Here is a 15,095-nt window from a genome sequence, read left to right as displayed (position 1 = left end):
CTTTCACAGTATTACATTTGCTTAACAAGAAATAATCCAACCCATGTTTGTGGTTCTTGCTATCTTGCTTTCTCTTCCAACTGAGGCTTTGAAATGCATAGGGATTTATAATAAAGTTGTCCACCTTGCATTAGCTTTTTTCATACAAAGCCCAACCTAAATTCTTCATTTTCAACAGCACAGCCAAGCAAAATCACACAGCAGCATGAGCTCCACTGCAAACCTGAAGTCTTTGAAAGCACTCTGATACCATTCACCAGGATGAGAGAGAAAGAATAACTTAGATTTTTTAGGACCCATTTACACACAGGGTGGGAAAAAAAAAACCCAAACCCAACAAGTTGTGTGCAGATACAGATTTGTGGGGCTGTGAACAGCCAAGCTGAGCTCAGACTCACACACACCTATTCACCAAGCCTGCAGCAGAATGCTTCTTAGAGAACAAACAGTCATCAACTCGTATTGATATCAAATCATGGCATGATGTGGCCTCATCTCCCCAGGCAAGACCCCAAATCCTTAGTGAAGTAATGGGAAGACAGTAAGTAGGTGCCTGGAGTGCAGCACCTTTGCAGTGAGCTGCAGGGTCAGAAGTTAGACTTGATGATTCTTGTGGGTCCCCCCAACTCACAATATTCCATGATCCCATGGGAACTGCAGGCAGCTCCCCAGTAAATTCAGACTTGGCCAAGGTGGAGCAGAGGTGGATAAAACTGGTTATCCAGCTGGAAGAAGGAAAGCTAAGGATAAAGGCTGCCTGTACCATGGGTGGGACCGACCAGCGCAGGCCAGCATGGGGGCTCAGCAGAGGGAAAGGGCCCCCTTGGAGATAACTCAGTGCCTGGGATTGTGTTTAATCTGAAAATTAGAGGACTCCAGCTCATAGCTTCCCAGCAGGCAGGCTCTGTCCCAGCAGGAGTCCCAGGAAGGTGATCAGAGAGCTGGGAGGCATTGCATTTTCCTCTTCCCCTCACATTAATGATTCCTTTTTGCCTTGTTTACTATGCCCATTTGCTTGTTGAGGGAGACCTCTTAAAACACAGGTACATACATATAAATACACCAAAGAAATGAGTCCCTGATATTATAATTTGCAATTGATGGAATTACTGTAAACAGAAGCATAAAAGTGTGAGGAGAAACTGCAGGGCTGTTTCAGGGCTGGGAGAAGGATTCTCACCTACAAGGGTAGGTGACCAAATGACCAAACCATCCCTCAGCTGCATGCTTGCTCCTGTGATCCAGTCTGTCAGGAAGACAGCTGGTTCTTTTTAGCTTTCGATCTATATTTTACCTCCCAAGGGAGGTGAAAAGCAGGGTGACCCTGGGGCTAGGGCAGAGGTTTGAAACACGGAGAGAGACTTGGTTTGTATCCCTGAATCATCACAAACTTCTGTGGGCATGTTACTCAGCTCCTCATTTTCCTACTTACCAAACACAGCTAGCAATATTTTGGTATCTCACAGAGATGTTAGCACAAGCCCTTCAACATACATATCTGCTCATATATTATCTGGATGGAGTCATTTCCAAAACTGACTGCAAAATACTCACAAAACGCACACAGCTCCATGAGGCTTAGTCATGCCAAACACGATGCGTGGCAACACATCCCTGCAGCCACGGGAATGCAAACCAGGAGCTCATTCCCACACTAAACATACCTGGGGCTCCTCAAGGACTGGGTCCCTTCACTCTGCAGCCCCAGCACAGAGGAATTTCAGTTTTTCATGCATCTTTGCCCTGCTGTCTATGGCACAGGTGGCCCTGCACTTGGAGGAGCATCACAGGGGAGACCCACATTTGAAGACCTAATTTGGCTTTGCACTACCCAGAGCCCCAAATCCACATTTCAGAGGGTGGCTGCAGCCTTATCCGCAGTCTCTGTACACAGTAGGGACTTGGCAAACGGAGTTTGGTGAAATGGCACGGCACACTACATAGGAGACCGACTATAAATCAGCAGATTTTGGCTCTGCTCCTGGCTCTGTCACTGATTTACCATGGAAACTTGGGCAAATCTTTCACTCTCCCTATCCTTCATTTTCCGTACCCATAATGTAAAGATAATGATGCTGCTTTGCAAGCTCTTTTGAGATCCCGAGATGTTAAGTGCTAAGTGCATTTTATTAACATTAATAGCACCCAACCGAGAGGATGCTGTACAGCACTAGCCTGGCTGTCCCCAGAAAACAGATTGGTGTGGGGAAAGTGTGCATTTGTTAAGCAGCTTAGACACTGCTCATTCCCATAATACTTCCACAACGCACGGGAACAAGATCTGACCTACTAAAACAAAAGGAAAAAAAAAAAGAAAAAGCAAAACGCCATAAGGAGAAAATTTCTAATGTGACCTGTCATCTTATTTCCAGCACAGGAAAACTTGGGGATTTACTGGAGATTATCAGTGTTGCTCTGTGTGGTTTTCGTAGCCAGCCACAGCCCCAGTGCTCACAACTTGCGGTGGAGACCACTTCCATTAGCAGGCATTAATCACCATTTTATACACTCCAGCCCAGCCATCACCGAGCAGACAGCAAGTAGATGCACTCAGTTATATCCCATCACACTTTATATCTGACTCAATGTTAAAATAAGTTAATTGTACTGAATTATACCCCAGCTCTTGTATTTACAGGACCACAGCGTATTACAATGTATATTCTTTAAATGCTAACAGGCTTTGTTGCCTTACACTTCAATTTTCCATGTTTCTGCTCAAATATGTATCACAACATACACAGTAGAAAGAGCCATGAAAATTTTATTATTAATGCATGTTTTTTTCCTTTGCTGGAGATAGAACTTTGTTGTGCATGTTATAAAATGTTAAATATTAGAATTATTTAAAGTTAATAGCATGCCAAAGAAAATGACTAATAATACATTATACAATTAGATGCCTTTCACATGAGCGAATCCATTAACAAAATAAAATACATTCAAACAGAAGACTTCTGATTTGCAATTTTTTTGCAAGGATTGCCCATGTGTAAAGCTAAATTATTTATTCTTTTTTAAAAAAATAAAATGCTGGATACATCAGTTCGCAATTATTCGCATTATGTTTGGATGCTTTATCATGTGGCTCTGATTCAAAAATACGTATCTCTAAGTTGCTGTAGCATCTTCATATATGCAAAGCATTAAGCACGAAAAAGAAAAGTTTTCTTTCCTCCAATTCAGCTGATGATACCAGAAGCCCTTGGTATTGCTCTTTTAGCTATTTTGGGTGTCTTTTTGTTATCCCCCTTCAGCTCAGATGTCCTCACAGCTTCACAACTCCGCTTTCCCCTCCCAAGTGCACACCTTGTTTTCTAGACAGAATAAATTCCGTCCCATCCCACCCTTACAGATCTCAAGTCTGGCATCCTGCAGCTCCACCTAAATTTATTCAGATGCTATGTACTGATTTCCTACTTATTTGAAACTCGTTATCCCATCTCCTCAGCTGATGTCAACATTATCCTGGAACAAAACACTGAGCAAGCAGCTAAACTTTTCTCACAGCAAGGCACAGCTTTTAGCTCTGCAGTGATGTAATCTTCTTGCCATTTTCCTCCTGGATTTTCCTTTTCCATCAAATGCCCTGTCTCTAGAAAGGCCCGCGACGCCAGCCAAAGGAAGTTCCTCCAAAAGCAAATAATCTCCTCCCTCCTTGCATCCATCTTCTCTTCACTGCTGCTATCTTGCTGCTATCTACTTAATTAAGTCGTTCTCAATCTTCTGTATCATAAGCACATAATGTTGGTTGATGGCAATGTGTTTTGAAATCCCCGTTTGTTTGTTTTTTAATTATCTGATTACACCAGGAAAAGAAAAAGAAAAAAAAAAAAAAAAGTGAAAAAAAATATAAGAAAAGGAGATCTCTCTGGTGTACTACAAGAAGTACAGACCCAGCAAAGAACTCCATCTTATTCTCTTGCAAGAGATTTTTTTTTCCCCACTTTCTAACAGTCTGTCCAATCCAGTCTTTATAAATCATGGGATTTAAAAGTGTGATGGAAACAACTATAGCAAATTCTGGTAAAATTATGCAAACCTGCAAAATTCAGGTTAAAGATGCCTTTTATTATCACCTTTATTTAGCTAGGGAGAGGTGAGGAATGCCATACTTAGATTCTGCTGAGGTTTATGTCAGGAGTTTGGCATAACCTAACTCCAGGCTACTGTCACCCCAAAATATCTCCTACCCATGTGTGTCCCAGTGTCAGCCCAGGTGCAAGCCATGGATGAGCCAAGTCTCCCACATTATGTCAGCTGGTAATAGGGGGAAGAGTGTGCAAAAAGGGACACAGAGAAGGAATATAAACTAGCAGAATTGGACACTGGCTCTGAAGAAGAAGGGGGAAAATAGTATAAAATATTTATTGCATTATATTCAACTCTCCATACCCAGACTATTTCAAAATTTGACCATGCTATGTTGTATAAATAATAACAGTAATTACACAAAGAAGAGACAATGCGTTGAAATCGGAGCCATGGATTCATAGGATGATTTCAAAAGGCATCACTCTCCCAACTCACCCTGAGGTGTTTGTCCATGTGAAGGGCTTTGATTAGGCTGGGATTGTAACAGTAGAGTTGGGAAATGGGACCTTTGATCTCGAGAGATCTGAACAATCCCTGTTCCTTGTACTGACAACAGGCGTGGTACAGGCTGAATGGTGTTAACATTCGGGTGAGAGCTGAAAACCCAAGTGAGAGCTCTGCTACATTCTCACTTTTGAGACTCTGGTATCATGCATAGCTTCGAAATTAAAATACAGCGTGACTACCTCTCCAAGTGTTTAAATTATTATGTTTAATAATCCCCAAAATAATAAATCTAAAGTGTAAATCAAGACATGGAAGAGAAGGTGGAAGCAATGTCTTTTTCTTTACTTTTGTATATATGATGTGTTAGTTCAGGACAATAGCTTGTGACGCTTTATATCACTATTTCTTAAAGCTTCTTCCTTTGGAAAGGTTTTCCCACCAAGTATGTATGCAATATTTTTATGCATTTATATATGATGGATTTTAATTTTTTTTTAAGTGAAAAAGCCAATGGTGTAGTCAAGAACAATTAATAATTTCTCTTCTAATGCTTCAAGAAGGCATCTAATGCTTCAAGACATCTCACTCAGCTTCTAGCACCCAATCTCCAAGGACACAACTCTCCTGTAGACCCAACAGCCCTCTGAGAGTCACTCTGACACTCAGCACCCTCTCAAGTGGTGCTAAATGACAGTGATTAAGTAACTGAATCAACACCAAAATGCCCCAAGAATGTATTAAGGGAAGATGCTTTCCAGGACTCTGATAATTTGCTCCTGCAAGAAATTGCACTGAATTTTTACACAATAAACCCCCCCCCCCCCACCCAAAAAAAAAAAAAACCAACAAAACGAGGAAAGAAGACAGGAATATTCAGTTCTATATCCATAAAAAAGGATGTTGCGAGCACTTGAAAATTCTTTAAGATCAGTGTTATATTTTTAGCAGTAATCTAATTCTAGGAAATATGTAAGCACAAATGAGACAGCCTATGTAAGAACACAGGTTTCCTCATAAAAGTTTCCGATTTTCAGAGAAGTTCTACTTTAGATTTTCTCCTTTTACTTTTTTTTCTCCCCGAGTTTTTACAGTTAAGAGTTTTCAATTTTGGACCACATCACTCTTAACCCATGGAGCTCAACACTTAAATGCATTACCAAATTCTCCTCCAACCAAAAAATCATTTGCTGCTCACAACAGCTGCCCCCACCACAGCATTTATGGTTTCCCCAGTTCTCAACACACAGAACACCACAAATACCATGATAAAGCCAAATTCCCTGGTGGAACAACTTCTTATCCCATGCCACCCTGCAGGATATTATGCAGTGTACATCCATATATAACACCATCCTTTTTTGTTGCTGGCTCGTGTTTGTCTGCCACTTTTACACACAAACCACAGAATTGCAGATATTTACCACAGGGGAGGAAACCACCCCAAATATTAGGCCACACCACAGTCTTGTAAGACACTGAGCACGACCAGTTATAAGTAGGAGCTCTGCAGATTAGTTCTTCAGGGTGTCCATCTCCTCAAAGCACAAACATCCCGTGCAAAATATCTTTGATACTCAGTTCAGTTTATGTATAATTGAGTCTGGCAAACCTCACACTCAGGAAACGATCCCATCATCCTAAAAATCCCAGGTAGAAAGCTGTCCTGTTAATACTTTCACCAAACGACCCAATAATTTATTTCCTTTCCTCGCTTTTTTGGCGCTCTGCGGAATGGCATTTCCTGTAGCGCTTCCACCAGAACAACAAACCCAAACAAAGAGTCACCCATGACAACGATGAGCATCCCCCAAAAAAAGGCAGCCTGCAAAGCTCCAGTCCTTCTCAGCAACTAAACAACACTCCTTGAGGGGTTATCAAGAAGCTCTTCAACTCCTCCAAGTGTTGTAACGCTATTGTAACGCAAATGGTGCTGCGGGTAGGGAAGGAATAAAAGGCATGTTTGAAATGCTTCATCATACAATACATGCCATAAAATCCACGGTATGTTTGTGGCTGACCACACCGACCCAGCCTGCTGCCTCTTCTGCCCTGTTCCACTGGCTTATTCAGCACATGAAAAGGAAAACATGACAATACCACTCGTAAGAGAAATTTTACAGAGCTGCAGATTGGGCAACTAAGAATTCGGAATATTTTTTCTGTCTGCTTTTTTTTTTCCTTCACACTGAGCACAAAATAGTTATATTGGAAATAAATCAACATTCAAGCTCTATCCATTTTTATTATATGTATGATATACGTATAATGTGCATATGCATACATACATGCATTATTCACAAAATAATTTGAAGCATTCATTGCAAAAATTCATATTTCCATTAGATTTTGTAGCTGACTTATATTTAAAAGTCATTTTTGGAAGTACTATAGTTTCCCCCCTTCCCCTCTGGAAAGAGAATGGGAAGATGTGGAAAGCATACTTTCCTTTGAATAATATATAATAATAAACTTTCTGTACCTTTAAACAGACAGAGAAAAAGAAGAACCTACATGAGTAACATGCACATATTAATTGATTCACCAAGTACTGTGGGCTCAATTAAAGTATTCTGTTGTCAGAGTTTTAAAGCTTGGAAAAAAAAATTTAAAAATGAAATTCTTGGCTACAGCTTGGCATATGCAGGTCTTAACCCAGAAGCAAGCTGTTTTATAATTATTTTTGAAAATTGCTTCAGTCCATTTTATTTTCTGTGCTTGCCTGGGAAGTGTGAAAAAGAAAGAAAAAACTATTTTTGACTCAAGGCTTTCAAGACATTTTGGTTCTCAGCTAGCAAGTAACCCAGTTTGAGCCTGATATTTCCATCGTGAACTTTGGATCACTCTTACTGGTTTCTCAGTGAGACTGGTCACATGAAAAGCTGCTGGCAGACATGAGGAAGACTTTGCTGCCTGGGCTGTGCTTGATCACACCAGGAACATCACCAAGGCTGGAGGGTGGCTTTAAGGTTAGACCCCCTCCAAGGCACACTCATGTGTTTTTAGGGATACTCATATATACAAAAAAAAAATAAAATCAATAACCTAAAACACTTAAAATTATCCGAGATAGCCTGATATAAAGGGAAATCTCACCAAGGTATGCACACAAGAAATTAAGAAACCACAAACAAATAGGAAAGTGACTGCAAGGGAGAACCACTCCTCTTTATTTCCCCCTTTTTATCCAGTGTTCCTTGCTGCAATTTCAAAATGAAGCCCATGACAATCCTCTTGGCCATCTATGTTTGTAGCTGCTCTGTGGCTGCTGGCAGCTGAGAGGGGACCTGCCCTCCTGTGCCCATGGAGCCTTTGTCAGGGGGAGGATCAGAGCCCCTGCCTGCTGCCTGCCTTTAACATGGGTATACTGGGGTCAATGCAAAAATATAGGTATTTGTGAATGGGGAGTTTTGTTGGTTTGGGGTGGGACTTTTTGTTGTTGTTGGTTTGGGTGGGGGCATAAAAAAGCCCGTTTTTTTTCTTATTTAAACAAATAAACCTGTAAAAAGAAGACACATCTCTTTCTTTTTTTTTTTTTTTTTTTTTTTTTTTCCATCCAGCTGCCTCCTCCCTCATTTCTCCCCTCCTAAAAGCTTCCTTCACAGCCACCCAGCCCATTTGTGCTGACCTGGGGGCTCTGTTTCAGAGGCAGCTCCAGTCTCGTGCCTGTGCCCGCAGAGGCAGAGCCAGCCAGGAAACCACTCTGGTTCCCGATAGCCCAGCTCACACAGACATATGGTCCCAGCAAGCTCACGGAATCAGCAATATTAAAATTAAATAAATAATTAAATTTTAAAAATCCCGAGTATTTGTCCCCCTTCCCTCCCGGTTCATTGATGAAGAACGTGTCAGTGGGGTTGAAGAATCCTGCTGGTTAAAGGTATCATCCTTAGCTGCTCATATGGTCAGAGCTCTTACTTGTCAATTAGATCAATCTGAGTCATTTTAGAACAATAAATATAAGTGCAGATGGAATATAAACATATTGAAGATTACTGTTTCTGACGGCTGTTGTTTATTAAATTAAAAATTATGTCGGAGTGAAGATTTTGTTGATATTTCAAATGGAAAGGAAAAGTAAATGGGAATTAGATATTTCTTAGGAAAGAAAGCAAAACAAAATAAAAAAAGCAAATCCTGAAATCCAACAAACTACCACACCACAACCTCTAAAAAAGCCTATGAGTAATAAAAAAGCAGGGATTTTACCTAAAATGCCACCTATGAACAACCTTTAGAGAAGGGATATGGCACCTATAAACTCAAAACACTAGGTATGTTGAAATCCATAAAATTTCCAATTACTGCTTCAGAATTTATTGTGCACATATGGAAAATAATACTTGTAAAAGAGAAAGGGGTTTGTGCCTGGTGCTGTCAATACTGTGAAGGATGGGGTGATTATAAAGCAAATTAACAATACTTTTAAATGTGCATTCACTTATCTTTCCAATTAAATCCTTGTTAAACAACTGCACAGACAGTAATGGTGCTTCTGCAAAGCACTGATCAAGACAGTTTTATTGTAATTTTTACTCTGTAACAATTAATCAAGTAGGCATTTTCTTTATTATTAAATTATTTAGTTAATAAATATTCGCAATCAGTTCACGTATTTCTGGTTCAAACTTTACTCTTAATTTTTTTCCTTAAACTGAATCATATCCTGCTAAATTCTTACAGAAGAAGCAACATAAATATTTTAATTCTCTTTTCTGTCCAAGTACTTTTTTGTTACTGTGAGGTAATGGAAGGAGGAGATTAAATTCACTTTTTTTCCCCCTCAATGTAGGAATATTTGGATATCTTTGGCTGTTCTTTTCCGTGTTCCACAAGAAACACACCTCTCTGCAATAACATAATATTTAGCCTCTGCAAAAATTCCCATATTTGCCCCTGCTTTGGTACATAAGCAGAGTAACAGAGCTGTAAAAACACAATCATTGACCTTTGGATGGTCCGTGGTGCCTTGCAGTTAACACACAAGGTATTCCTAATGAAATAAAGAGATGCAAAGGTCATCTGCACAGCAAACACCCAGCATTTTGCAAACAAAGCTCTGGATATAAAGACAATTAGGAACTCTCTTGTATTATGCATGAACCAACCCTTGCTGAATGAACCAGTAAGTACTGAAATCTGTATTTCCATGGTTAGTTTCCCTGGACATGTATGCATTGAGATAGAATCCTGGTGCTTCAGAAATGTGTTATGAACTCTTTATAGCTTTATTTTTTTTTTTTTTTAGTTAATTTAGTACTCATGAAAATTGCTTGATTGGCAGCCATAGAAAGCGAATGCCTTTCCAGCTACTGAGCAGATTAGCATAGGGAAAATAAAGAAGGAAGGTTCCAGCTCCTCACCCAGGTGTCCCTGGTCTTCAGCAAGGAGTTAAGTGAGGATTGATGGGAGAGGAAGCAGGACAAGGAACCCGGCTGAGCACAAAGAACATCCTCACGTTCATAAAACATTAAAAAACATCCTTATAAACGTGTGTCACACACCCATACACGGGGCCAGATGGGGTTTGGAGCAACCTGGCCTGGTAAAAGGAATCCCTCCCTGGGGCAGCGTGTTGGAAAGAGAGGAGCTCTAAGGTCTCTTCCAACCCAAACCATTCTGGGGTTCTCTGATCACCACAATGGCTTCAACCAAAGCGAAGAAAAATTCACTTTTACTCACAAATTCTGATGGGTGAAAAGTCTTTCCTTGTTTTTCTTTTTCTTTTTCAGGCACTTTTTGCCCCATCCCTGTCGTGTTTTGCTGTTGAAAAGCACTTCCCCCCTGTCCTCAGGTTCATGTAGTGGTGCCTTAATGACCCTGAGCAGCCCCACCTGGGGTCGTGTCAGACCCTCCCAGGGGTTTGGGACAGAACAAGGGATCTTTTCAGCAGTACCTCATAGCCTGGAACTGCCAGCACACCCTACAAGGCCTAACAGACCCATAAACGTTATTTTACCACTTTTCCTACAGGTGTGAATTAAAACAATATCCTAATAAATACATGTAAAGGATTTAACTTACTAGAGCTTGTGTAAAATCAGCAGAATCCTCTAAATACTTGTCTGTTTTTGGTTTGTTGTTTGGTTTTTTAGCATTTCAACTTTTAGACTTGACCAATAATATGGAAATCATAGGAGGAATAGGTATCTCTGTCTAATATCTCCAGCTATCATAGATGCCTTTACTGTAGGTGCTCAGCCAAAAATATTGGCTGCCTGGTAACTTTGTTTCTAAACCCCAAATTTTTCAGTGCTTATAGACTAAGAAAAGTACAAATTTTCTCATGTCAGTTTGGCACAAGGAACTTCTCCTGCCTTGATTCAGTGATTTGAAAAATGATGACTTAGAGTTTTGAAAGTGCTGAGAGATGTTATAGCCCAGTCCTCTGATGATCAACTGATCTTTTCAGCTCTTAATGGGAAAATAAATCATAGATAAAAGATAATCCCGTTGCACAGAAGCAAAAAAAGGTGTGATATCAATAGACTTTTACAGGAAAAAGAAAACTCTGTGAGAGGGATAAAGTAAATAAGGTAGTTTGTTCTGCTGCTGCTCGTGTTGGCAAGGCCAGAACCCTGTTCAGGAGCTGCCTACCTCAAGAAATGAGAGCAAAACACAAAATATATTCAGAGAATTTAAAAAGATACCAGGTTTGGGGTTTTTTCATTGCAAACCCCTTTTCATCCCCAAAAATCTAGAATTTCAAGAGTCTTTTTATATTTTTACTGTTCTTATTTCTTCTTTAATGATAAAGCTGACAACTGTTAGTTTCTTCTCCTTTCATATTCACCAGTTTTCTCGTTTAATTTTTGATGCTGCAGATGACATTAACAGTATAGGAAAAGGAGCCAAATAAAGCTTTGCTATATTCTAATTAATGATTATTCTAATAAAAAAAATACTTTGATATGACAGCCAGCCTAGAGTACCTTCTATAATCCTCAGTGTGATACATATTATTTATATCCTCTAAATGTAGGTGTAACACAATGGCAAAGTAAGCAGGAAGAAAGAGCCCAATGAGTATTTGGCCTGTAGAAGAACTGATTGCAGTCAATCTCTGCAATGCAAATAGGCTTTGTCAGAACATTTGCTTGCATTTATAATTAAATTAAGCTTTAACTAAAAGTTTTTTTTAAGAAAGTAGCTATGGTAAAATCGTATTTATAAATACTCTTTTCCTACTGTTAACTACCAAAAAATGAAGGCACAGGGATTGACCTGAGGAGGTCACAATAATTACTGAGGGATGGGGATGTGTGGACAGTGAGTTATTAACCATCATCCCACTGCAGAGCTTGGAGAGAATGGGAATAAACAAGGTGGGGAGCACACAGTAGTGTTCCTGGTAACTTTTTTTTCCCTTCATGAAGCCATCTGAAAGTGCTGCTGACCTCAGTACCTAAGGAACACCAGGCTCTGGGACACACTGGAAGGAGAATGCTCTCCCAAGCACACCCAAATAAATCCTGTTTTCCCTATCTCCCCACAGCATTTTCCAGGTACACCCTGACTCAGTGGGCTCTTTCCTGCCTGCAGATTCCTACTTAGCACAGGAAAAGGATGCTATTTGCACTGTTGAGACAGCGGCTGGCTATCCTTTGTGTCTGTGCTCCTTCTTGAATGTTATAATGAAAAATATCTGGATTATTCTTTGGGAGCTACAGTGCTCAATTCTTCCACTTCTCACATGTGGTGTTGGGGTCACCCCTGGGGACTGTTAGGTGGCATTAGGATTTACCTAAATCAGCATTTCTGCACGCATTCACCTGAGGAAAAACCTAAGTACAGACCTGAAATTTTTTATAGACAAGATTTTAAAGGATGTGTAAAGGGAGTTTGGACAGATATTATCACTGCCCAAAATCCACTCCATTGTGACATACAACACATGAATGCCCTCATTTTATCAATACAGAATAACATAAGAAACAGTGATTATCACAAGTGATAAGATGATGACATAGTTCTCCAGGGGCATTAGTTTTCTTTGAATTTCCTGTGGTCACTCAGTAGGCAGATTTTTTTTGCACATGCCTTAAGTAACCAGTGCCAGACTGGCTTTAATGTACTATTAACTCCACCATTATATTTTCATTTTTCACAGCAGTATAAACCAGAAGGAAAAGGTGTCTGGTCCCTCTCTGCTGCAAAAAGCCAGCTTAGACTTCTGTCTAGCTTTACAGTATCAGCCCATCTGTTTTAGGTGAAAACTTGAGCAGTAATGTTAACCTCAAGTATGTTAACCTTTGGATGCCACGAGACATGATAGACAGGACCATTATTTTTATGGCACAGTTTTTTCCTGAGCAAAGAGCTCAAAGGCAGTGCAGAAGGATAGAAAATCCCATTTTTGCCTATGTGTCTCCAAACAAAATACAGCTTACAGTCATTTTGAAGCCAAGGCAGGCTTCATTATCGACACACAAATACCCAACAACTATAAATTTAAGAGAACCTAAGTAATGAATCAAAACTGTGAGGCTGATTGGTAAATGATGATTTATTCAGTCTTGCTGAATTTTGCTGGCATAAATACTGACTCCTCATAAACCAGAGTTCACCCTCCAGTTTCAGCTGAAGACGAGACTAATCTGGAGCAGCTGAGGAGGTGGCAAACACCTACTGATCCCCTGAAACTCTCCCTGGAGATCTAAATGGAGGCTTGAAGGTGGCAATATTTTTACATCTCTCCTATCTCTCAATTTCATGAGAATTTCTGAGTCAAAGCTCTTAGTTTATGTATAGTACCAAGCTAATAGAGGGAGTTGTTCTGCAGCAGCTATCACCCTCACGCAGAATACACAATATTTAGCAGTTCTGGTAATAGTCCCCAGGTAACTTATAAAAAGAGCATAAAAAGTAGGACAAAATGTTGCAGCAGCTTCACATTTATACTTGATTCATTCAAAAGTGTGTAAGGTCTTTGATGCAATGTAAGATTTGGTATTTTTCCTAATTTCTGAGAAACTTGATTCTATTTTCTTGCTAAGTAGCATCATGAGGTTCACTATCACTAATGATATTTGCTAAGCTTTTAAAAGTGGGGACTGTTAGTCTTTGGTAAGAGTAGCAAACCATTTGGAGATAAATGTATTTGTCATTCATCCTTATTAGTTCCCAATATCAGCTTCCACACCTGTAACAGGATCTGCTGATCAATGCTAGATTTCTTTAGGCCACATCAGTGAAAAGCATGCTGTTGTGTTTGTGGAGATATGTTTATTATACACAGAATCTGTGGAAATAGGTTCAGTAAATACATACAGGATGGTTCTAATTCTGGTTAGCAGGTTCCCCAAAATATTCATCTTCCCTCTTCCATTTTCTGGGGTCAAACCTTTGTGTTTTCAAAATCAGTGGTAAATCTTCCACTGACTTTGGCAGAGCCAGTACTCCACTTTTAGTCTTTCCTTTTACGTTCTTTTCAGCACCTTTTTCTCTTTCACTGGTTTCCTTTGGATCCCTGCTCTACTTTTGGTTTTGTTTAACTTTCAACATCCAAACAATCTGCTATTTTTCCTTTTAATCTTCTTCATTCCCCCTCACTTTGATTCCTTGGTTTCTACATATGCTTTGCTTTTTGCCACCTTATTTCACGTCTTCATTTCCTCCCGTATTTTTAGATTTGTTTGTTGTTTGTTTCTCATCTCAAGTTTAACTACTATTTTCCTCTGCTTACTCTGCTCTTTTCTCCTCTCTCCTAGCTGACATTTCCCTCTGTGCAATATCTTTCTACCTTCCCTTTCCTCTCTTTTCCAAAACAGGGCTCATCATTCTATGCCACTAATGTATAGCAGATTCTGAAATACTGTCATCTGAGACAGTTAAGTACTAAACAAAACATTACCAGGGTGGAGGAATCACTTACCCTGATTGACAACAAATCGTAACTTCTGTATTGTTGCCAGATTGCCGCTAACTCTGTATATTCCATCAACATCTAGACCTGAAAAAGAAACACATATTTCAGTTTAGATCATACAAGTATTTTTCTTTGTATGCCTGTTGTCAGGAAGGCAGAAGCACGCTCGCAAGGATGAAGGAGAGCAGCGCAGCGAGCGACTGAGAAATAATCCACCTGACAACAACTGAAGTGCCTCCTCGCTGATTAAAGCAGCAATGAAAAATAAAAGTGGGAGATTGCCTTAAGTGAATACAAAACACCTAGCTGTAATTATCCTGTAATTCTGTCAGCAGAATACGGCTCTGCAAGGGGCTTTGAGTGTGGCAGGAGAGCGAGGGGGGATTTGCTCTGGTGCTCTCGGGAAGGGATGCTTGGGACGGGCACAGTGCCGTGCCAGCCCTGCTTCAACGTGGGATGTTTGCACCAATAGTGCCAGGAAACTCCTCTGCCTGGGCTCTGGGCTTCCAGACATGCATTTCTGAGGCTGTGACCTTTCTGAAAACAAATCACTGAGGTGCCCACCCCGAAATCATGTGAGACTCCACACAACTACCATTTCTCTACTATATTCTTCATAGTGGCTCAGACAGGTTTGAGGATTAAATTAAATATCCCAAGTAGCATATGCCCTGGAGTTCTCTTCTTC

General features: G+C 40.1%; 1 protein-coding gene across 1 annotated transcript in view; it reads right to left on the bottom strand.

Moving 5' to 3' along the window:
- ARHGAP15 (Rho GTPase activating protein 15) overlaps positions 1-15,095 on the bottom strand; it is a 303,832-nt gene that overhangs the window by 87,658 nt on the left and 201,079 nt on the right. Inside the window, exon 10 of the mRNA XM_054278010.1 lies at positions 14,414-14,491. Within this exon, the coding sequence (XP_054133985.1) occupies positions 14,414-14,491 (78 nt within the window). The remainder of the gene's footprint in view (positions 1-14,413; positions 14,492-15,095) is intronic.

This window comes from Melozone crissalis, unplaced genomic scaffold (genome assembly GCF_028551555.1).
Source record: "Melozone crissalis strain CALT ecotype California unplaced genomic scaffold, PUWL_Pcris_2 ptg000023l_1, whole genome shotgun sequence".
NCBI lineage: Eukaryota > Metazoa > Chordata > Aves > Passeriformes > Passerellidae > Melozone > Melozone crissalis.
The sequence above is the reverse complement of the archived record's forward strand: the minus strand, read 5'-3'. Positions and strand labels throughout refer to the sequence as shown.